The following is a 22,443-nucleotide window of genomic DNA, read 5'->3' on the forward strand; positions in this document are numbered from 1 at the left end:
TCTTTGTTTTTCAGACAAAATCTAACCTTGAGCACAGAGGTCCACCTTCCTGCCTCAGGCTTGGATTACAGGTTATGCCACCACACTTAGCTTTTTCTGGTTTCTCAAAAAAAAAAAAAAAAAAAAGTACAGTGTGATCTCATATTTATTTACAAAACTGTACCTGTTTGCATATACACATAGTAAAACATTAAGGATCACATATCACATTACCGTGGTAAGGTCTGGATTGGAAGTGTGAGTTTAAGTAGCCCCAGCTGGCCTGGAACTTGCTATGTAGACCAGGCTGGCCTTGAACTCAGAGATCCACCTGCCTCAGCCTCCCAACTGCTGGCATTAAAGGCGTGTATCACCATGCCTGGCCATGAATTCTTAAGTTTATCTACAATCAACATAAACTGCTTCTATTTTATATATATATATATATATTTTTATCACAAAGATCCACCTGCCTCTGCCTCCAAGTGCTGGGACTAAAGGCGTGCACTCTCATACCCAGACGCTTCTATGATATTTTTAAAAAGGGAAAGTTAAAGCCTAATTAAAAAAAAAAAAAAGCTTAGCTTAGGTTTTTGGCTTGTGGCAATGAAGGACAACGTGTGTATCCCTAAAGGCATCTACTTGGTTTTGTTCCTGCTTGGACTTGTCCACTCAGATCTTATACAGATTTCCTCTAAGATAGTTTTTTCTTTCTGCAAATGCCTTAATCATATGTGCGTGCCATATGTCTGGAAAGCATGTTTTTTTCAGTTTCTGCTGAAGCTCATTCAGGCTCTGATTAGGGAAGGAAGCCACCATTCTGAGCAGGTTGGTGGCAAAGCTGTGCCCAAGGCCTGTACTTTAGTAGGGATCCCTTAAAAAGTTTGAGTGATGGAAAGAAATAACCAGAAAACAGGCAAAGGGATTTTTTACTTTTAAAAAATTTTATTTATGTATGTGTCTGCTTGTCTGTATGTGTACTACATACATGCAGATGTCAGAAGCCAGAAGAGGTGTCAGATTCCTCTGGAACTGGAATTATAGGTAGCTGTAACCTGATGTGGGTGCTGGGAGTTGAACTCAAGTCTTCTGCAAGAGCAGCAAGTACTCTTAACCACTGTGCTATCACTGTAGCCCTATTTGTTTGTTTTTTTGAGATAGGTCTCATATAGAACAGGCTGCCTAGGAATTGATATGTAGCTGAGGCTGACCTTGAACTCTACCTCCCAAGTGCTGGGATTACAGGCAATAATAAGGTCTTTATTTAATCCATATTCCAATTTTAGGCTTCTAGAGGAAGAGATGGTGAGAGGGCACTTGAAATCTCTGATACAGATTTCCTCTACGATGGTAAGTCACTTCAGGAGAGAAATGACAGAATAACTGGAAATCATGTTGAAGATCTGCATTCCCTAACTTAAAAAAAGAGTCAACAGCAACCCCATAACAATAGAAACAGATATTTTCATTAAAAACATTTGCATTTGGGTTGGTATGAAAGCCCGGTAAACAGCTGGGACTAGGTTTCTCTCAGGGTTGACAACACAACTGTAGCAGTGAGGAGTTAATAAAAAGACAAGCCATGTCAAGATTTGAGGGAAGAAGGACCACATTCATCTTCACTATAAGGCGTCAGTATCCACCCAGAAAGAAGCCCCCCAAACATAGCATTGGAAATGTGTTTAAAGCAAGTTTCTGATTAGTGGTTTAAATATTGAAGTTTGTAAATTTTTTTTCTTGAGAAAGGGTTTTACTGTGCATTCCTGGCCCTGAACTTGCTATGCAGATCAGGCTAGCCTAGAACTCAGAGATCTGCCTGCCCTTGCCTCCATGGTGCTGGGATTAGAGGCATGCACTACCATGCCCAGCTGTTTTACTTTTAAAAAGAATAAATTACTGTAGATAAGTAGGTTACATACAACAAAGTACTCTTAGATATTTGTATGCTTATGTTTTTGTTTGTCTTTTGAGACAGGGTCTCATGTAGCCCAGGCTGGCCTAGAACTCACTATGTAGCTGAAGCTGGTCTTGAACTCCCAATCTTCCTGCCTAAACTTCCTAAGTGCTAGGATTACAGGTATGTACCACTATGCCTGGCTTCTTAAATGAGAGTCAAAAAGGGCAAAATTTAACTATTAGCAAACAAGCCTCTTTTATATCATCTTGGCTAGAGTTGACTACTGCTCTTGTAGAGCAGAAAAAAGGGAGCTCTGGGTAGGTGTCTAGGTGGAATGCCAGGGGTGAGACTAACTTGTAGAGGTACTACTTTGTTCCAGAACTACAGAAAAGGAAGGTTAGGACAAGTGGTGATACAAAGGGGACTAAATGGGAGGCATGCACAGAGGCTGGAAGGAAGTAGGACTGGCCCTGTTCAATTTCAAGGGCACATCATTTTATACAGTGCTCATGATTTATATCAGTACAGAGAAGACTGGCAGCACAGCAGTTACACCAGGTTCCTCGTCAGTTCTTGTGGGGAGGGCCTTTATAGCTAGGGTGGAGCTGAATCCCTCTCCTCTCAGTTACTCATGAGAAACGCGTTCCAAGGCCACATAGAAACTGTTCTTGTCATCTAGGCAATGCCAGCCAATAGGTCCAATCTCACAGTCTGCACAGACCAGAAACTTGATGTTGCCCACATCCTTGGTGAAGCCCACATTCTCAAAGATGAACATGTCATTAACCAGCCAGTGTTCCTGCAGGAGATCACCATCAGGATTGCTGCCATCAGCCAGAGCCGGCTTCTTTCTCATGGAGGGGAGGAAAAGCTGCAGTGGAAGAGAACACAGGAATGTAAAGGCTGAACTGGCCCTGGTCCCATCATCACTTCCATTCTACTTATACTTTACCTGCTCGCTGGCTGCTTTCTAGAATGGGAAAAAAGGAAAAATAAAAAAATAATAATAATAAAAAGGAGAAAAGAAAAGAAAGAGCAGCCATTGCATTAGGTTATAGACTAGGGTGCTGGTTGTTGTTCTGGTGCCTGCCCTGATTCTTTTTCTTAAGATTTATTTATTTTTATTTTATGTACATAAGCGTCTTGCCTGCATGTAAGTGCACATGTGTGCTGATGCCTGCAGAAGCCAGAAGAAGGCATTAGATCCCTGGAACTGGAGTTATGGATGGTTGGTAGCCAACATGTGGGTACTGGGAATTGAACCTGGATCTTTTGCAGCCAGTGCTCTTAACCACTGAGCCATCTCTCCAGCTCCTGCCCTGATTCTTAAGAGATGTGGAAGAGGCACTTCTGCCAGTGGCCTTTCTGCTGTGTTGTCCATGGACTCCCCTTGGTCACTGTGCATCAGCTACACTGGCCTTCTTGCTTCCTTAACCAGCAGTAAATCTGCTCTGCCTGAAGACTTGGCATGGCCAGTCCCTTGTTGCTATTCAGCTCAGTGTGACCTCAGGGAGTCTCTGACCCATAACCTGAATGAATGCCATACTGTGTTCTCTTTCTCTTACATTCCCAATGCCTTGAACATATTTTTTGTTTTGTTTTTGTTTGGGGGTTTGGTTTTAATTTTTTTGGAGACAGGGTCTCTCTGCAGCCCCAGCTATCCTGAAACTCACTATGTAGACCAGGCTGGCCTTGAACTCACAGAGCTCTGCCTGGGATTAAAGGTGTGAGCCACCAGCATCATTATATATTTTTAAAAGAGCTTAACTGAAGTATAACTGATAATCTGCACAATTTTAAAGTAAATAATCTGATACATTTTGGCACATGTGTTGGTAAAAATACTATATTTAATGCAACACATTAGTTATCCTTTTTTTTTTTTTTTTTTTTTTTTTTTTTTTTTTTTTTGGTCTTTTTGAGACAAGCAAGGTCTCCCTGTAGCCCCAGCTGGCCTGCAACTCAATGTATAGACCAGGCTGGCCTCGAACTCACAGAGATCTGCCTGCCTCTGCCTCCCAAGTGCTAGCCTGGCACATGAATTAATCTTAAAAATTCCCTTGGCCCCAGTCACTGAGCCGCTGCCAAGGATTCAGCTGCCTCCCCCTCCAGCTCCCTCACTTCCTGATGCTCCATTCCCCTCAGCCCACCTTCTCCCACAGCCGCCTTTTGCAGGCTGTTTCCACAGAGGAAAAGGAATCGTATAGCATGTCCACTATCCAGAACCTCCACTCTTTCAACCCCTTTGCTGATGCAAGTAAGGGTGATGACCTGCTTCCTGCTGGCACTGAGGAAGAATTCAACAGAGAAACAGCAGGAAGGCCCTTACTATTTGTCCAAGGGATTGCTGATGATTATGGTAAAAAGAAACTAGTGAAGGCGTTTAAGAAGAAATTTTCCTGCAATAGTACTGTAATTGAGCATCCAGAAAAGGGAGAAATAATTCAGGTACATGGTGATCAGTGCAAGAACATACGTCAGGTCCTGACAGAGACTGGACTGGCTAAGGATGATCAGCTGAAGGTTCACGGGTTTTAAGTGCTTGTGGCTCTCTGAAGCTTAAGTAAGGATTTCCTTTCAATGAGTAGAATTTCCCTTCTGTCCCTTGTCACAAGTTAAAAAACCTCACAGCTTGTATAATATAACCATTTGGGGTCTGCTTTTAACTTGAACTAGTGTAACTCCTTCATGCAGTAAACTGAAAAGTGCCATGACAAAAAAACATTTCTCATAACATTCCATTTTATGTCTAATTTTCCGAAAGTCTTACTTATTATGTGGCTCTCTGCACTAGGCTATCAGCTCCTGAGCTGGATTTATCTCATAAAAAGGCAAAGCTAGCTTTAGAATCTGAGGTGTTATCCCCAAGATCTTGCAAACTTTAACCTGTATGTCTTCTCAATTGCTAAGTGAAAGCCTTTGGTGCATGTGCACATGCACACAAACACCTGCCTCCATTTCCTCTGTGTGAGTTGTAGGCACGATTTCTTAATATTTTATTTTATTTATGTGTATGAGTGCTTCGCCTGCATGCATGTAAGTGCACCATGAGCATACATACCCACAGAGACCAAAAGAAGGTGGATCCCCTACAACTGAAGTTACTGATGGTTGTGAGCTGACATGTGGGTGCTGGGAACTGAACCCACGTCTTCTGCAAAAGCAGCCAGTGCTCTTAACTGCTGAGCCATCTCTCCAGCCCAGTCTGGACACTTTCTATTGTAAAATGCATTTCCAGGAAAGCTTGTTATCCCTCTGCTCCTCTATATGACTGCTGTCCTACCATGTATTTCCTACTCACAGAACTTTTATTTTGAGAAGGGTCTTGTTATAGCCCAGGCTGTCTCAAGGTAGTGATCCTCCTGCCTCAGCCACCTGAGTGCTGGGATTAAAGATATGTATCACCATGCCTAGATCCACAATACTATTCTAATGTAGCTCCAAACTCTAATTAATAAGGCAAGATGACCCCATGCGCTAGTCTGGCATTCCCAATTAGAAGGAAGGCAAAACATACATATATTTCATTCTGTTTTTTGAGAGGTTTTGCTACATACATACTAGGCTGCATTAGCCTCCCAAATGCTAGTATTACAGGCATGTGTCACTATACTTGGCTCCAAAAAAAGGTTTTTGTTTTAGACAAAGTCTCACTATGCAGCCCTTGTTGACCTGGAACTCACAGAGATCCACTTGCCTCTGCCTCTTGACTGCGGGATTAAAGGTGTCTGCCACCATATCCAGCCAAAAGGTTTTAAAAACATTAAAAAGGTTCTGCTTCCCATGCCTACTTAAAGATGTGATTGCTCAGCTTTCTGCTCCGACCACCTCTGCTGCCATGTCTCCTCCGACATTATGGACTCTAATGCTCCAAACCATTTGTACATTTCTCAACTTCTCACCAGAGAAGCATCTTCTTGCAATAGCTAGAGATTAACACAGAAATCCACAACTTGTCAATATGCATAAAATAAGTAACCTATATCATGCCCTCTTCTCCTAAGTCCCAGGGACCATTGCAGAAGAGGGGGCAGAAAGATTAACCAACTTCTTCAGGTTCCAATGTCAACTGAAAAACAATAGCTCTCCAGAAATTCTCCAGGCCTTCAGCACCAGATTGGGACTGCTGAGACATCCAGCCTTGTGGCCTGAGCAACTACTGGATTCTTGGCCTCTCTGGGGTGGCAGAGCCATGGTTGGACTACTCAGACTCTTATCTTAATTGCTCTCTCTGCTTCCTGTGTGTGACTGAAGTTGCGAGTGCTCAGCTTTCTGCTCCAGCTGTCTCCTACCATGCCTCCCTCACCATGATGGACTCCTTTCCCTCTGGATCCATAAGCCAAAAAACTCTTCCTTCTGTAAGTCACCTTGCTTGTTTTAACACAGCAAGAGGAAGGCAAGTACTAATATAGAAGTTGGAAGGTATAGGGAGGTGGGGATGGATCTGAGAGTTGATGGGGGAGGGAGTCTGAATAGCATCAAAAAACACTGTATGACATTCTCAAAGAATCAAAAGTGTTAAAAGACCCAGGTTTGGTTCCCAGTACCCATATGGTAGCTAACAGCCATCTATAACTCCAATTCCAGGGGATCCAAGACCATCTTCTGGCCTCTGCAGTCACTGTGCACATGTAGTACACTTACATATATGCAGGCAAAACATTCATAAATATAAAATAAAAATAAGAATAAAAATTTTTAAAAAGACAGGCATAGTGCCTTATGCCTGTAATCCCAACACTTGGGAGGCTGAGGTGGGAGGATCTCCATGAGAGACCTTGTCTCAAAATAAAAAATAAATTAGACTCACAACAGCCCTCAAAAGATAAAGAAATGCTTTGGTATTGATGAAGAAAGACCTTTCTTCCCAGTTACAGCACAGTTTCATGAAAGGCTGGTATGTATTAACACCTTGCAGGTAGTGTTTTTTTTTTTCTTTTTTCTTTTTCTTCCTTGATGTCTAGGCCAGCCTGGCCTGAACTTATGTTCCTCTCGTCTCCACCTCCACATGTACATGTGTCTGTGCCTGAGACCCAAACTCTTCATCCCAATACCAAGAACAGTCCTATGGCCAGGTCAGTGAATATGATATTTGGAATTAAAGCTTTCTGGGTAGAAATTTTAAAAAATCTAATTTGAGGCAGGTGACTTGGTTGTGGCTAAGTCCATGGCCAGATGAGTTATTTTTGCTGTTAGGTTCATAGCTTGTTAGTTCTCTTAGTCCTGCACAGCCTCTTCAGAAATAGAGCATCACAACTCAGTGGGATGCAGCTGGCATACTGTTCACACTACCCTTTTAAAACTAAACTATTTCCTTTCTCATTGTAAAAAACATGGTCATAGAAAGCTGGACAATCATGCTACAATAGAGAAGGAATAAAAACTATTACAGCACAGAGTAAACTGTTAACATTGCATAGTTATCCCTCTTCCTGAAGTACCTGTGGTCGTTTAAAAACATCTGAAAATTCTTTGACAATCCTGCCACCAGAAGATGTAGTCGGTGCCTCTCCCCTTGATCACAGGCAAGCCACGGTGATTGCTATAATAACTAGATTGTACTAGAAGAGACAGGCCAGGTTAGAAAAGGGCATACAAGCTTCATGTGGTAATACACACTTACAATGCCAGCTATTTAGAGAGAGTATTAGGACTACAAGTTCAAAGTGAGTCTGGGGCTGAGACTATAGAGCTCAGTGGTACAGTACTTGCCTAGCATGGGTGAGGCCCTAGGTTCAATTCCCAGCACCATAAAACAAACAAACAAAGCCAGTCTGGGTTACATAAGTGAGACTATCTCAAAGGAGGGGAGGGAAAGGAAGTAGGATGGGGGTGGGGGAAGTAGAGAGATATAGCACAGTGATGCAGCATTTGCCTAGCATATATACAGCCTTCGGTTTGATCTGATGGCCCACACCTGTAATCTTGGCACTTGGGAAGCAGAGGCAGGAAGATCAGGAGTTCAAGGTCATCCTAGGCTACACAGTGAGCTTGAAGCCAGCTCGAGTTGAGCTACATGAGAACCTGGGAAGGACTGAAGGATGGGAGGAAGGGAGGCAGGGAGGGAGGGAAAGAGGCTGAGAGGGAGAGGGAGGGAAGAGGAAGGGAGGGAGGCAGGGAGGGAGGAAAGAAGGCAGAGAGGAGGGGAAGGGAGGCGGGGGGGAGGAGAGGGAAGGGAAGAAGAGGGAAGGGAGGAGAGAGGGAGGGAAGGAGGCTGAGAGGGAGGGGAAGGGAGGTAGAGAGGGAGGGAAGGAGGCTGAGAGGGAGAGGGAGGGAAGAAAGGGTCATGCAGTTTTGCTATTTCTTTTGGGACACTCTCAGGACCTTCAACTACTATATTAGAAATCTGGTGATTCTGAAAGTGTACACAGAAAGCCCATGTGAGAGATCTATAGAAATACAGAGGCCTCACAAATCCTGTTCTAGTGCTCACATGTTTGAATTATCCCAACTCACATGCAAATGTGATGGAAAAAGTTTTTGAGAAGACAGGGCCTTGCAATGCAGTCTATGCTGATCTGGAACTCACTATGTAGTCCATGATGTCTACCACCATGCAAGAAAAATTCTGTTCACAGTTTCTGTCCATAATCCTGTGGAGAGTGGCGGAATCACTCACATCAAGAGGGACAGGAAACAAAGCAAGGGAGTAACCGGAAGGGGACAGGGTAAAATGTAGCTTCAAGGACAAGCCCTCACAGTGACCTACTTCCTCCAATCAGGCTCCTCCTTACAGTTCTAACACCTAACAGTCCACTAAAATTTTAATCAGTGAACTGAACCATTCATCAGAGTCCTCATGAGTGAATCCTCTTTGGAAACACCCTGAGAGAATACAGCCAGAGGTATGCTTTACTAATCTAGGAATCTCCTAATTCAATCAAGTTGACAATAAAGCTTAATCATCCCAACATAAAGATCAGAATACAACTACTTTATATGGCTGAGATTCACGTTCTACTTTTTTGTTTGGTAAAATATACATACACTTTACCACTTAAAATGATTTATTTATGGGGCTGGAGAGATGGCTCAGCAGTTAAGAACACTTGTTCTTGCAGAAGACCTGGGTTCGAATTCCAGCACCAAATGACAGCTAACAACTGACTGTAACTCCAGTCCCAGGGAATCCAACAGTCTCTTCTGACCTCCGAGGTCAGAGTGCTCGACACAGGTGCACTTACCTACATGCAGGCAATACACGCATACACATAAAAATAAATAAAATAAATGATTTATTTATTAATTTATTTTTATTTTATGTGTATGTGTGTTTTGCCTGCATGTATGTATGTGTACTACCTGCATGCCATGCCTGCAGAGGCAAGAAGAGGGCGTCTGATCCTCTGGAACTGAAGTTAAGGACAGTTGTTAGCTGCCATAAGTGCTAGGAACTAAACCTGGTCTTCTGTAAGGTCAGCCAGTGATTTTGACTGAAACCATTAACTGCTTAACAGCCCCATTAACTGCTTTAAATTTTTTTTTTTATTATTTGTGTGTGTGTGTGTGTGTCTGCCTTGTGTGCAGGTGCTGGCAGAGGTCAGAAGACGGCTTCCTCTGAGTTGTCTGATGTGGGTGTTGGGAAACAAATTCAGTGCTCTGGAAGAGCAGTAAGCACTGTTAACTGCTGAGCCAGCTCTCCAGCCCCACTTGACTATTTTTAAGTGTACAGTCCAGTAGCATTAAGTATGTTCACATAGTTATGCCACTACTAAACAGCTCCAGAACTTTTTCATCTTCCCAAACAGAAACTCTGCACCTGTTATAGTATGTCACCTATTTCCCCTGCTTTACTTATACCCTCCTTTACTGGTTTGGACAATCACAATCACCTTTCTATTTTCTTTTTCCTATAAAGCTGACTACCCCACACATTCCACTTCGTATAAGTGGAATCATCACACGCTCCTTTTCTGACTGGTGTTCTAATTTTTTTCACATGAAAGTTTATTGGATAACTCCAGGTGCATATTTATTTATAAGAAATAACATAGGGGGGTTGAGAAAGATGGCTCAGGGGGTAAGAGGACTTAAGTTCAGTTCCTGCCACCCACTTTGGGCACCTTTCCAGGAACTCCAGCACCAAGGGATCCATTCCAGTGCACACTTCTTGCCTCAGTGGGCATGGATGCATTCACACATGTGTACATGTGTGCACACAGACACACACGGCATATACTTACATAGACTCAGACACCATATATACTCACATAGACATACACGCGTGCAAATAAATCTTTAAGAAATAACACAGAGCTGTGCATGATACCACAAGCCTTTACTCCCAGCACCAGCACATGCAGCACATGTGAGACCGAGGCAGGTGATCTCTGAGTTCATGGCCAGCCTGGTCTACATAACAAGTTCTACACTGGCCAAGCCTACACAGTAAGACCCTATCTTAAAAAAAAAAAAAAGACAAACCAAACCAACACAGCAGCAACAACAAAAATAACACAAATACCTTGTATCTTTTACTCGGTGTCCTACAAAGACAATAACTTTCAAAATCACAACCAGGACACAAACACTGATATAATCCATAGATCTTATTCCAATTTCCCCAGTTCCTGGAGTTTTCTTGTTGCTATTGTTTTTGATTTAAGGTCTTGCTGCCCAGGGTGGTCTTGAACTCTTGATTCTTTTGCCTCTCCTTCCTCAGAACAGAGCTAAGATTACAGGCACGCACCCCCCACACCTGGCTCATTTGTCTGTGTATTAAGTTCTATACAGTTTTTCTCACAGTCAAGGTGGCGAACAGCACCATCACCAGAATCACTCTGCTGTTCTTTTATAGCCAGATCCCTAGTGCCTTGCCCCTCATTCCTATCCCCTGCTCACCACGAATTTGTTCTCCAGTTCTGAAATTTTGTCATTTCAAAAATGTTATACAGAGGTGGGCAGAGTGGTACAGACCTGTAATCCTGGCTCCTTGGGATGCTGATATGGGAGAATCATGAATTCTAGGCTGGTCAGAGCAACATATCAGCTTACAGAGTGCTTGTTTAGCATGCAGGAGATCCTGGGTTTGATTCCTAGCACCATATAAGCTGGGCTTAGTCGCCCATGTTTGTAGTCCCAACACTTAAGAGTTGAAGGCAGGAGGATCAAGAATTCAATCAAGGTCATCTTCAACTACACAGAAAGTTTGATTAGGTTACAAGTACCAAAAAAAAAAAAAAAAAAAAGACCAAATGATGGTGATGGTATATTCCTATAATTCCAGCACTGGAAAGACTAAAGGAGATCTTCAAGGCTAGCCTGAGTAACATACCAAACTTCAGGCCACTCTTGGAAACAAAGTGGGACTCTGTGTCAAAACACACACACACACACACACACACACACGCATGCACGCACGCACACGCACACACAGAGGTAGGGGAGGGAGGGAGAGAAAATAAGGGACTATTATACAAATAGATTCATATAGTTTGCGATCTTTGAGGACTTGTTTTTTTTAAGGTTTATTTTAATCTTATGTACATGTGTTTTGCCTGCATGTATGTGTGTGTACCACATGAGTACGGTGCTCATGGAGATCAGAAGACAGAGTTAGATCCCATGGAACTGGAGTTATAAATGGTTCTGAGCCACCATGTGGGTGCTGGAACTGAACCTAGGTCCTTTGCAAGAGCAGCCAGTGCTCATAAACCCTGGGTCATCTCTTCAGGTCCAGGACTGGCTTTTTAACTCAACATAATTATCTGTAGATTCATTCAAGTTCTGTGGATCAGTCTGGCTTTAGTGGTGAAAACCTATAATCCCAACACTTGGGAGGTAGATTCAGGAGGATCAGGAGTTCAAGTTTAACCTCTGCTACAAAGCAAGTTCCAGGTTAATCGTTAAATAATGTTTAGTTTTATAAGAAAGTACTCTTTGTTACTTTCCTAAAATTCTTTGCTCCAACATGCATATCCCAATACTGTTGATGCCTTTCATCCTACAAGCCAATCGTATCTCCCCCAAAGATCCAAAGATCAATCATCTCCATCGTACATCATCATCTTATTTTTTCTAGTTTTCGTGCTCTGCAGAATTTCCTTTTTTTTTTTTTTTTTAACACAGAAGTGAAGCTCTTGATAAGAAGACCACCACAGCCCATGCTCTGACAGTCTACACCCTTGGGGATCTGAAGATGGGAACCGGTGTTCCCCTTGCTCTCAGCTCCTCCCTCATTACCACAACACTTTTCCCCTACAAGAATTCTATCATCTGGTGATGACTCGTGGAGACCTGAGGAAGTGCTGGTCACTCTGCCCCTATCAACGACTTGGTGGCACCTGGCTCAGTCTTCCTTTCCATCCTATATCCTAACCCAAACATGAGTTTCTACCCACAAGGAAAGGATTCATTCCCACAGCTCCCAAACCTCCTCCATTTTCAATTTTTTGCACTTTTATCATCTTCTGTTTTCTGGCCAAGGGAAACTTATCAGTTCCTCAAACATACTATATCTTCAACTATGATGCCACTCTGCTATTCAACTTAATTTTCATCTCTTCCACCAACAACTACAGTGATGATTATGGGAAATGTAAGTTTCCCAGTCTCCAAATCCAATCTGAAATGCTTTGATGTCTGAAACTTTCAGAGCACTTCTATGGCACTACAAGTGGAAAACTCCATACTTGACCTCATATGATAGATTATAAACAAAATACAGGCTCTCTAAAAATACTGTTAAAATTATCTTCAGCCTATGTGAAAAGGTGGATAGGAAACAAAAAATTCTATGTTTAAACTTGTCTCTCATCCCCAAGATATATTTGCAAAAGTTATGCTGCACACAGTGGAATAATGGCACAACTAAAATACTGATCCTGGGCTGCAGATGTAGCTCAGTTGGTAGACTGCTTGCCTAGCATACATTAAATCCTGGGTTCTGTCCCCAGAACCACACAAACTGGGCATGGAAGTACATGCCTGTAATCCCAGGCCTTGGGAGAAGAATCAGAAGTTCAAGGTCATTCTCAGCTACAAAGGGAGTTCAAAGATAGCCTGGACTATGTGAGACTCTGTCTCAAAAAAAAAAAGATTAATAAAACAATCAATATTGATCCACTGTATCTATAACAACCCATTATTTATTTTAGACTAATAGCTTTTATTCATTAATTTACTTTAAGTTCAAATATTTCCTATATTTTCTCCTATGTATACAGTCCAGGGATAGGAGATTCACACATGGACAAGACCTCGGCCTAGTGGTACAAGTAACAAACAGTACCAGGAATTTAATAATTTAATAAAATCAAGTGAGGTGGTAGAGCTGTGAGTGCTTTGCAGTCTAGGGACCAGGGTTTCTGGACCTCAAGAACTATTGACATTTAGAGCTGGGGAATTTTTTGCTGTTGAGGGCTGGTCTGGGCATCACAGGATTCTAAGCAGCATCCCTGGCTTCCACCTAGTAGACGTCTCAGTAGCATCTCTTCCCAATTTTTACTACCAAAAAATATCCAAAAATGTCTCTAGATTTTTCCCTTTGGAGACAAACTGATTCCCAGTTGAAAATCACACTGCCTTAGACTATGAAATGGAAGACAGAATGATCTAAGCAGCATCCCTGGCCTTAGATCATGTCAATGTTGGGATTGGTAGAGTTTAGTTTTCAAAGTTTTCCCATCTGGAGATCATATTAGGCTTATTGGGTGGAATGAGAAAGCTGTGGGCCTCTAAGAACTCGTTATACCCTGCCTCTCCATGTTCATGTAATGAATGGAAGGACCTTGTCAACGGCAATGAATACCAGCCTTGCAAGAATAGCTTTATGGTTTCAACATTTCAGGGTAATGACTAAAGAGGTATGGTAAAGCTTTATGAGTTTTCAGTTGAGGAGTTTGATGCCATTCAAATTACAAATGCTTTGTTCTCTGTAAGGACAAGGGCTTTTGTCTTTCTTTTTAAAAACTGTTTTTTAAAAAATGTTATTGGCTGGGTGTGATGAAGCAATCCCAGTACTCGGGAGAGAGAGCCAGGAAGACCTCTGTGAGTTCAAGGCCAGCTGGGACTACAGGGAAACCCTGTCTCAAAAAGACCCCAAAATTTTATTATTATGTGTATGAGTGTATTTCCTGCATGTATGTAAGTGCACTGTGTCCTGCAATGCCCAAGGAGGTCAGCAGGCATCAGATCCCCTGGAACTGGAGTAACAGATTTTTTAGCCACCATGTGGTTGCTGGGAATTGAACCCGGGTCCTCTGCAAGAGCAATCAGTGCTCTTAACTGCTGAGCCATCTCTCCAGTCCCTTGTCTTTCTTTTTTATTTATTTTATGTTTATGAGTGTTCTACCTGAACGTATATACGTGCACTCGTGTTGTGCAATACCCACAGAGGCCAGGAGTCAGAGTCTCTGGAATTAAAGTTAGGGAGAGTTGTGAGCTGCCATGTGGGTGGTGGGAACCAAACCTGGGTCCTCTGCAAGAGTATCCAGTGCTCTTAGCCCCAGAACCATTTTCCAGCCCCAACAATTCACAACACGATTCCACTGGGGACCGAATCTAGAACCTTCTGAGTATAAAGCAGATGTGATAATTGCTACACTATGGAACTATGTGGCTTTTGTCTTTCTTGACACATTGCATGAGAGGGAGTAATAACTGGTTAGAATGTTCCATGAGTTTTTTTTTTAAAAACTTCACATTCATAACATGTCCTAGAAATTATGTTTTTCTAGAATTAGTATTTCTGAAAAGGAGAAACAAAATTAGAGTGAACTTAAGAGTATTAGGTTGGATTAGAATTGAATTGCTAGAGTTCAGAGAAAGGGATAGGATTCTGCCAACAGTCCTTTTCAAGAAAGAGGAAATTTCCAGACACACTAAAGCTATGGTAAAACACACTGCACACACACACACACACACACACACACACACACACACACACACAAAAAAAACAAACAAACAAACAAAAATGTTGTTTTAAAAAGAAGAGAAAGAGGGCAGGAGAAATGATTCAGTGTGTAAAGTGCTAGCCAGGCAAGCAAAAAGGGCATGAGTGCCCATCTCTAACCCCAATGCAAAAGCCGGGTGTGGTAGTTATACCTCAAATCCCAGTGATAGGTGTGTGTGTGGGAGAACACAGGCAGGAACAGAGATAGATCTCCAGATCTCTTTGGCCAGCCTAGCCAAACCCGCACACTCTAGGTTCAATGAGTGATTTTTGTCTTGAAACCTAAGAAAAGGCCAGTCATAGGGCTGGACAGGTAAATATGCTTGTTCAAGCACAAGCTTGATGATCTTAGTCAGATCGCCCCCTGATCTCAAGGTGTAGAGAATCAACTCCTGAGGTTGACCTCTGACCGCCACATGACCTCTGACCTCCACATGAGCACTGTCGCACAAACATGCCTACACTCATGCACATACATAATACCTATTCACACACTCAATAAAAATAAGGTGAAGAGTGATAGAAGATATGTATCATATGATATTGACCTCTGGCCTCCACATGCATGCACTATACAGGGCATACACCTAACAAACACATATATATGCATACATCACACATATACACACAAAATAAAAACGGAAAAAATAAAACACAGAATCATTTCTAGAATAGAAGCCATTCAGTTGGGAGACAAAATATAATGTGCAACATGTATCATTTAATTTGCTCAGTTTTTGTCTGCAGTATCAATTTAAATAAAACCTTTTAAACATAAACTATAAATTCCTTCAAGAAACTTTAAAAAAATATTTTATTTTTATTTTGTGTGTATAAGTGTATTGCTTGTATGTGTGTAAGTGCACCCATGTTGTGGAATGCCCTCAGAGGTCAGAAGAGGGTGCAGGATCCCCTGGATCTAGTCTGTAGTTATGGATGATTGTAAGCCACCATGTGGGTGCTGGGAATTGAACCTGGGTCCCCTGCAAAAGCAACCAGTGCTCTTAACCACTGAGCCATCTCTCCAGACCCAGAACTTCTTAATTTTAAAAAGACTTATTTATAGATAGACTCTATGTATCCCTGGATGGCCCTGAACTCACTAGGTAGACCAGGCGGGCTATGACATTGAGAATTATCCTCCTGCCTCAGCCTCCTGGGTGCTAGGATCCTGTGCCATCATCACACCCCACTCAGGAACCTCTAATTTGTCAGTTTACAAAAGTAGCCAGCACTGCCATAGGAAAAGGATACAAGAACTGACCTATGTTATGCACAGTATATGAAGTGCAGCGCTGAATGTTTCCAAATTCTTCTCTACTCACCACCTTTACTTTTTTAGAATGAGCAAGCTCATGGAGGTTAAACAACTTCCACTGTAAATAAGTGGTTAGATCAGGATTCAATTCCATGTGTCATTTCCACCTTCCTTCCACCCCTTCATTATGGCACTTGGAAGAAACAAATGGGAGTCTTTGAAAATCTTATCAAGACAAACAGGGAAGTTCGCCCATTTTGTTGATAGGAAGTCCTCAAAACAGAACAAGGAAGACACTGATTCTTTTTTCCTTTTTATGACGATTCTACTTTTGGAGCAGATATACTATACATTACACTTTACCAAGTCTGTTCAACCTTAGCAGTGATTTTTTTTTTTAAGACCATTTAAAGTGGTAAGGACACAGGCATTGGTAGAAGTGAGATTACACTTTGTACTATCCTATAGGTAAGTTATACTTCAACAACAACAACAAAAAGTTATGCATATTATTTTCTTCTCAATTTTCTCACTTAGGTGATGGTGGTAGGAAGGGTATTAAAATGTCCTACTTTAGGGATTCCAGTTCCAGATCCTCTCTTCTTGCGAGGATTTGCTGTCTCGCTTACTTTCAATTTAATTAAAATTTAACTTTGCCAACCTTAAAAAAAAAAAATCCCACTTTTACAAAAAGTACTAAACGGAAGAATTGTCTTCCTTCGAAATTTATTTCCATAACTATAGATATCTGTCTCACTTAACTGTCATCCTGAGAACTGTGGCTCACGGAGCCCTCGGAAAGTATGTATCAGCAGTTACTCTGCGCTACTCTCTACACTAAAGTTGTTTCTGGAGCTCCTGTGAGGAGCAGACGGGTAATGAGGTAAAGGAAGAACTGACTGAAGAAGTGGGCTGTGGTGGAACAGGAATCCATCACTATCTTGTGCTCTGGGTCGACACCAGGTGGCGGCTAGAAGATGCATGCGCAGAACACAGCAGGTGGGCCAGAGCTCTAGGAAGCAGGAAGCTTGGGTCTGCTCCTTCCTCGGCATGCGCGGGAGGAGCTGGCCACGCTCCAGAGACCCCGACCCCGGAGGCCCCATGAGGACCGGCTCAGGACAGGTCCACCTCTGGCCACTGCCTGGAGTAAGAGCACAGGGAATGGGCCTCCGTGGGGAAACTTTCAGGCAGTCCATACCACAGACAGCGTACCGCCGGATTCGGCAGCCAGGACTGCAGAGGGTGGAGCGACACCCAAAGCAGCCAGGCAGGGGGCGGGGCCTGGCGCTGGGGGCGGCGCTTCGGAGCGCGAGGAGGGGCGCGGTCCCTGGAAACCGAGGAGTGGGGATTGAGACTCTCGCTCGGGCCGCTGCGGGCTAATGCGAAAAGGCGGCTCTATCGGCCTCCCTACCTGCCGGCGGGAGAAGAGAGCCGTCCCCGGCTGCAGCACCCGGGAGCCGCACCGCTGGCACAGTACCGCCTTCCGGTTCCGGCCCTCTGCTGACACTAGCTCGTTCTGCAGCTCCACGGGTTCCATTGCCGCACCGCCACAGTCTCGGCTACCAGTGCGCACGCGCGGTCTGGGCTGCGCTGGCGCGGATCTAGCAGAGGCGGGGCGCCAGCGCAAGATTACTTATCTTGCGCAGGCGTCTAGGCTCTGCCGCGCAAGCGCCCTTCTTTGCCCAAAGGAAGTGTTAGCTTGGCTTTGTGACGGGCACTTCCCGGGTGGGACCTGTGACAAAGCCTGGTCACTGGGCTTCCCTTAATATTGGCCCAGGCAGGTCACTAGATAGCTTTGCCATTTGTTCTCTGAGATTTTAGTTGCCCTGTGGATGGAGACGGTACTGGGGGTAGTGTGAAGTAGTATGGGTCAGATTACGCCTCAGCAAGGTTTAGTTACAGTACATCTGCTTCGTCTGTAGGAAGCAATCTAGAATGCAGAGTGCATTTTTAGTGTTGGAAAAGTTGCGTCATTTTAGTATGTTGCAACAGTGACCATCAATAGTGACCATTTATTATGCAACAAAGCGATCTTTAGTGGAAACGTAGTCATTTTTCTTAGAGGGGTTGTCCAATGCACGAGGAAGGCGAAGATCAGATGTCAGTTTTCAATCTGTAGGTCCCGATGCATCTTTTTTTTTGAGACAGTGTTTCCCTGTAGCCTCAGCTGTCCTGGAACTCACTACGTAGACCAGGCCTGTCTCTGCCTCCTGAGTGCTGGGATCAAAGGCCTTACCATTCCATCTTTCTATCTCCAGAATGTTCTAGTGTAACAGAACATGAGTTTCCAGAAATGGCTAGGACATCAGAATGACAAGGAATTAAGCTACTTGGTTAATGTCTAACCTAATGCACATTTTTTTTTTTTTGCAATTAGTTCACACCCCTTGAAGAAACGATGACCAGCATTTTTATATGAGAATATAGCCTAACAGAAACAGCCTCAAATCTAATGGTAATATAACAACTACAGGAACAAAGTACTGTAAATGAGGCATGAATTAGGGAGTTCTGTCTAGGGAGTTCTAAAGGGCTTTATCTAGGTGACATTTTATTTTTATTTTATGAACAGTTTGCCTGCATGTATATAAGTGCACCCGAATTGTGCAATGCCAGTGGAGAACAGAAAAGGGTGGCTGATCCTCTAGAACGAGTTACAGATGGTTTAGCTACCATGTGACATTTTAATTAGGTATTAAGAATGTCAGTAAAGCAAGGTTTCAGATACAGTATATTTGAACTAGAATATGATGGAATTTAGGAATGGCTGTATACCATTTCTGAAGCATATTATACCTAGAAGAAGAGAGAGCAATAATGACATAACAGTAGCATGGGCCCTGATCACCATGGGTCTGATGTCAACTGAAATTTGGACTTTATAGTATGGGCAACAGGAATCTATGGAACTCAAATACAGAAACCAGTATTTACCAATAATCAATGGTATATTAAATACTGAAATGATTATATTGGAACTTCAGGAACTGACAACAAAATGAACAGACTAGATGGTGAGGAAAAGGGTGGAGGTAAGGACATCATGATAAGGGAATGGATTTTTCCTGAAATGCCTGCTAAAGGTAGAACTAGCCAGCCACAAATTCTGAGACAGTTGATTTTTAATATTTTCTTAAAAAAATACAAAGAAAATTAACTCTGCAGGTCAATACAACTTAGGGAAAGGAAAAAAATGAAATTCCAGAGCAAAGGGAAGGTACCGTAGTTTAGGTTTATCACATTCTGACACTTGTAATACCAATAATGCAAGAATTTCACTCCACGACACAGAGGAGCCTAGAATGGTAACAGCAGAGGTACTAGAACAAACGAATTTTGGTTGTCCTTGATTATTCTGTCCTGAGATGAATAAAATTCATTCTAAAGACAGATACAGAAAACAAAGCAGGAAGAGGACTAAGTGTCCCAAACACAGCAGTATGAAGCACTCCTTAGCAGAAGTGTGCCCTTAAAAGAATGGGGCAGTTATCAGGTACCTGAACTACTAGGCTGTTGCCACCCCCACCCATCCCCAAATAAATAGTGTGGAAGTGTAGTCATGTAGTAGTATTTGATTCAACAGAAAGAGAGTCTTTCACCCATTCAAGACAAACACTGCCATGGCTATGTGAGCCCTGACAGGGACTGAGACGATTGTAAAATCACAGGTACTTCTAGTTTATCCCCAGGTATGTTGAACGCCCCACATTTACACCATCTCTTATTCTAATATTTGCTCACTGTTACTCTCCAGGGCCAAGATGCACAACATTCTACATTAGAGAGACCTTGGGGTCAAATAATATGTTCAATATGTCCTTTCTAGTCTTCCAGGTTACACTTCAGTGGTCATCTAGGTTCACTCACATTCCACCAAATTCAGTTCCTGTCACTTAGTATAACCTCGCTTCTTTTTTCTTTTTGAGACAGGGTCTCCCTGTAGTCCCAGCTGGCATAGAACTCACTATGTAGACCATAGTAAGACCATAGTTCAGGCTGGCCTCGAACTCAGAGATCTGCTTGCCTCTGCCTCCCAAGGGCTGGGACTAAAGGGGTGTGCCACCACACTCAGCCTAAACCTCATTTCTTTTATAATAACCCTGTCCCACTAAGTGGAATCACATCTATATTTCCCCCTGGCCTTTTAAATTTTGATAGGGCTCTTGGCCTCTTCTGGAATGGAACTATGGTGCCCCTGGCTATCTTTGTATCAGAAAAGGTATTTCTGTTCCTGGAAAAAAGACAATTTTCATTGTGCCAAGCCTATGCAAGTTGGTATCCTTCCAGTCATCTAGGCTAGACACTGTCTACATCTAGCAGGCCATACTTACCTTAGTTCTCTGTGATATATGAGGCACAATATAAATACATATATATTGTGCACATATATATATATATATATTTCTCCCAAGCACATGGTAAGTTACAAACAATAAGAAAGTGCTCCCCAGACCATGGGGGGTTGGGGGGTGTGTGATCTTGTCTCTCACATCTAAATATGCATTTTCTTCCCTTGAGTACCTGTTACCCACCCTTATGAGCAACATTACCAGTGCGAAGGAGCGTGTATCAAATAAGTACAATCATCACTGCACTGGTGCCTGTAATCACCCTGTGCACACAGTGAGAAATAAACATCTGGAAAGGATCCTTGATTCTCCCACAAACTGTTCCTGTTCCTTGGAGTGGTCATTAGCTTCAGCTGGTCCTCAAATAATGGTCACTTCTCTCGGAGAACACATACACCAGCATCACAGCGCTGGGTTCCCATGGATGCTACTACTTCCCAGCTGTCTATGATAGGGTCATAGCACTCAATGCTACTCAGCAGAGAATTCCCATCATACCTGAGTAGGAAAAAGCAAAGAAATAAATGAGCTTTTTATTCCTTTGCATATAAATCCTACATTAGTGTAGTCATTGGAGCTGGTGGTATGACTCAGAGGTACAGAACTTGCCTAGTATGTGTAAGGTTCAATTTCCAGTAATAGAAAAAAAAAAAGTTGAAAGCAGTTCCTGCAGTTGTTCCCCAAACAACCCAAATGATGTCTCCATCCAAAATGGGGACTGGGTCACATGCATTCTTGCCCTGGATGCATGATAATTCTACTCTACCCTGCTTCCAAAATTCTTACCCTGCAATTGCGTAGAGTCTCCCCCGAAGCACCGTTGCTCCTACATAGCATCGTGGAGTGGTCATACTAGTAACAGTCGTCCAGGAATCAGTACGAATGTTGTAAGCTTCAACAGAAGAAAGGTGGGCTGTACCATCAAACCCTCCCACCACATAAATATGGTCATTTAGAAGGGCAACTCCAGCACCTGGGGACAAGCAGAGTGTTAGAAAGTGAATGGTACAAAGCTTAGCATCTGAACCTAGCAACAAAACATGGTCACCAATTGCTAGCTGAATTGTGACGGAGGGATATGGATGTGATCCAGACAGGCCTAGAATAATGTAGCACAGCAAAAGTTATCCCATCAGTAAACCCTCTGGCTAGGACTTGAAACTATAAAAGAAAAACTGAAATGGGCCTCTTCACTTTCATAAATTCAGAGTCCACCTCTCTTTAGTTGGTGAAACAAGTAGGGAAAAAAAATGTTAGTAAAGATGAAGGGAAGCAAGGGAGTGTTGCTATGGTTCTAGTGTAATTTCTTTCCAGAGGCAGTACACCGGGATTGTACAGTGTTTTCTCTTTGTTAGTCTTTGTTACACTGTAGTCTATTCCATATCAAGAAGTTCTCTGTTGAGACTGGGATATACCTCTGTGTAGTACTTGCCTAGTAGATGCAAGACTCTCTCTGCAGTTCTCAGAACAAACAACAAATAAAAAGATAAAGAGGTTGTGCTCTTATGAATTAATAGATACTTATTGTCAAGTTAATACCAGCACTTAGGAGGCTACAGCATGAACTGTAAGAGGTCAATGAAGGTTACAGAGTGAGATCCTAGCTCAAAAAATCACCAACATGGTGGTGTACTAGAGATGCAGAGGCAGGAGGATCAGTACAAGTTCAAGGCTAGCCTGCTCTACATAGCACATTGTAGGCCAGCTAGAACTACATGGTAAGACCCCATCTCCAAACCAAATGAGACCCCAAAAGAAAACAACAAAAATAAAATATAAAACAAAAAAACCAAACACACTGAAAATATTTAGTATGTACTACATATACAAAATTAGATATCCAAAAAAAAAAATGCTTAAAAATTGAGTAAGACAACTTCTGCCCTCAAATTAGTAATTCAGTTGAAAGTTTAAACTATCCTTTAAAAAAAAAAAGAATTTATCTTTAATTATGTGTATGTCTGTTTGTGGGTATGTGCTTGTGAATGCTGGTGTCCACAGGGGCCAGAGAGTGTCGGATCTGGAAGTGGAGCTATAGGCAGTTGTCAGTTACCCAACATGGGTCCTG

At 42.6% G+C, this 22,443-nt stretch overlaps 2 protein-coding genes and 1 pseudogene across 3 annotated transcripts in view; 1 reads left to right on the top strand and 2 right to left on the bottom strand.

The window, feature by feature from the left end:
- Positions 1–1,423: 1,423 nt before the first annotated feature.
- Positions 1,424–17,609, bottom strand: Rabif (RAB interacting factor). Its single transcript, XM_008830331.2, has 2 exons — positions 17,438–17,609; positions 1,424–2,747 (listed from the first exon to the last, which is right to left on the bottom strand). Exons 1-2 carry the CDS (start codon positions 17,561–17,563, stop codon positions 2,502–2,504), a joined length of 372 nt encoding a protein of 123 aa, XP_008828553.1. The 5' UTR covers positions 17,564–17,609; the 3' UTR covers positions 1,424–2,501.
- On the top strand, positions 3,904–4,885 carry LOC103731841 (annotated as a pseudogene).
- A 1,521-nt stretch (positions 17,610–19,130) lies between the features above and the next one.
- Positions 19,131–22,443, bottom strand: part of Klhl12 (kelch like family member 12) — a 42,422-nt gene continuing 39,109 nt past the window's right edge. For both annotated transcript variants that reach the window (XM_008830332.3, XM_029562180.1), the window contains 2 exons: positions 21,162–21,348; positions 19,131–20,873 (listed from right to left, as the gene is read on the bottom strand). In XM_008830332.3, the coding sequence (XP_008828554.1) occupies positions 20,747–20,873; positions 21,162–21,348 (314 nt within the window). In that variant the 3' untranslated portion in view covers positions 19,131–20,746. The remainder of the gene's footprint in view (positions 20,874–21,161; positions 21,349–22,443) is intronic.

Source organism: Nannospalax galili, unplaced genomic scaffold (genome assembly GCF_000622305.1).
Source record: "Nannospalax galili isolate Female #2095 unplaced genomic scaffold, S.galili_v1.0 scaffold113, whole genome shotgun sequence".
NCBI classification, from domain to species: Eukaryota; Metazoa; Chordata; class Mammalia; order Rodentia; family Spalacidae; genus Nannospalax; species Nannospalax galili.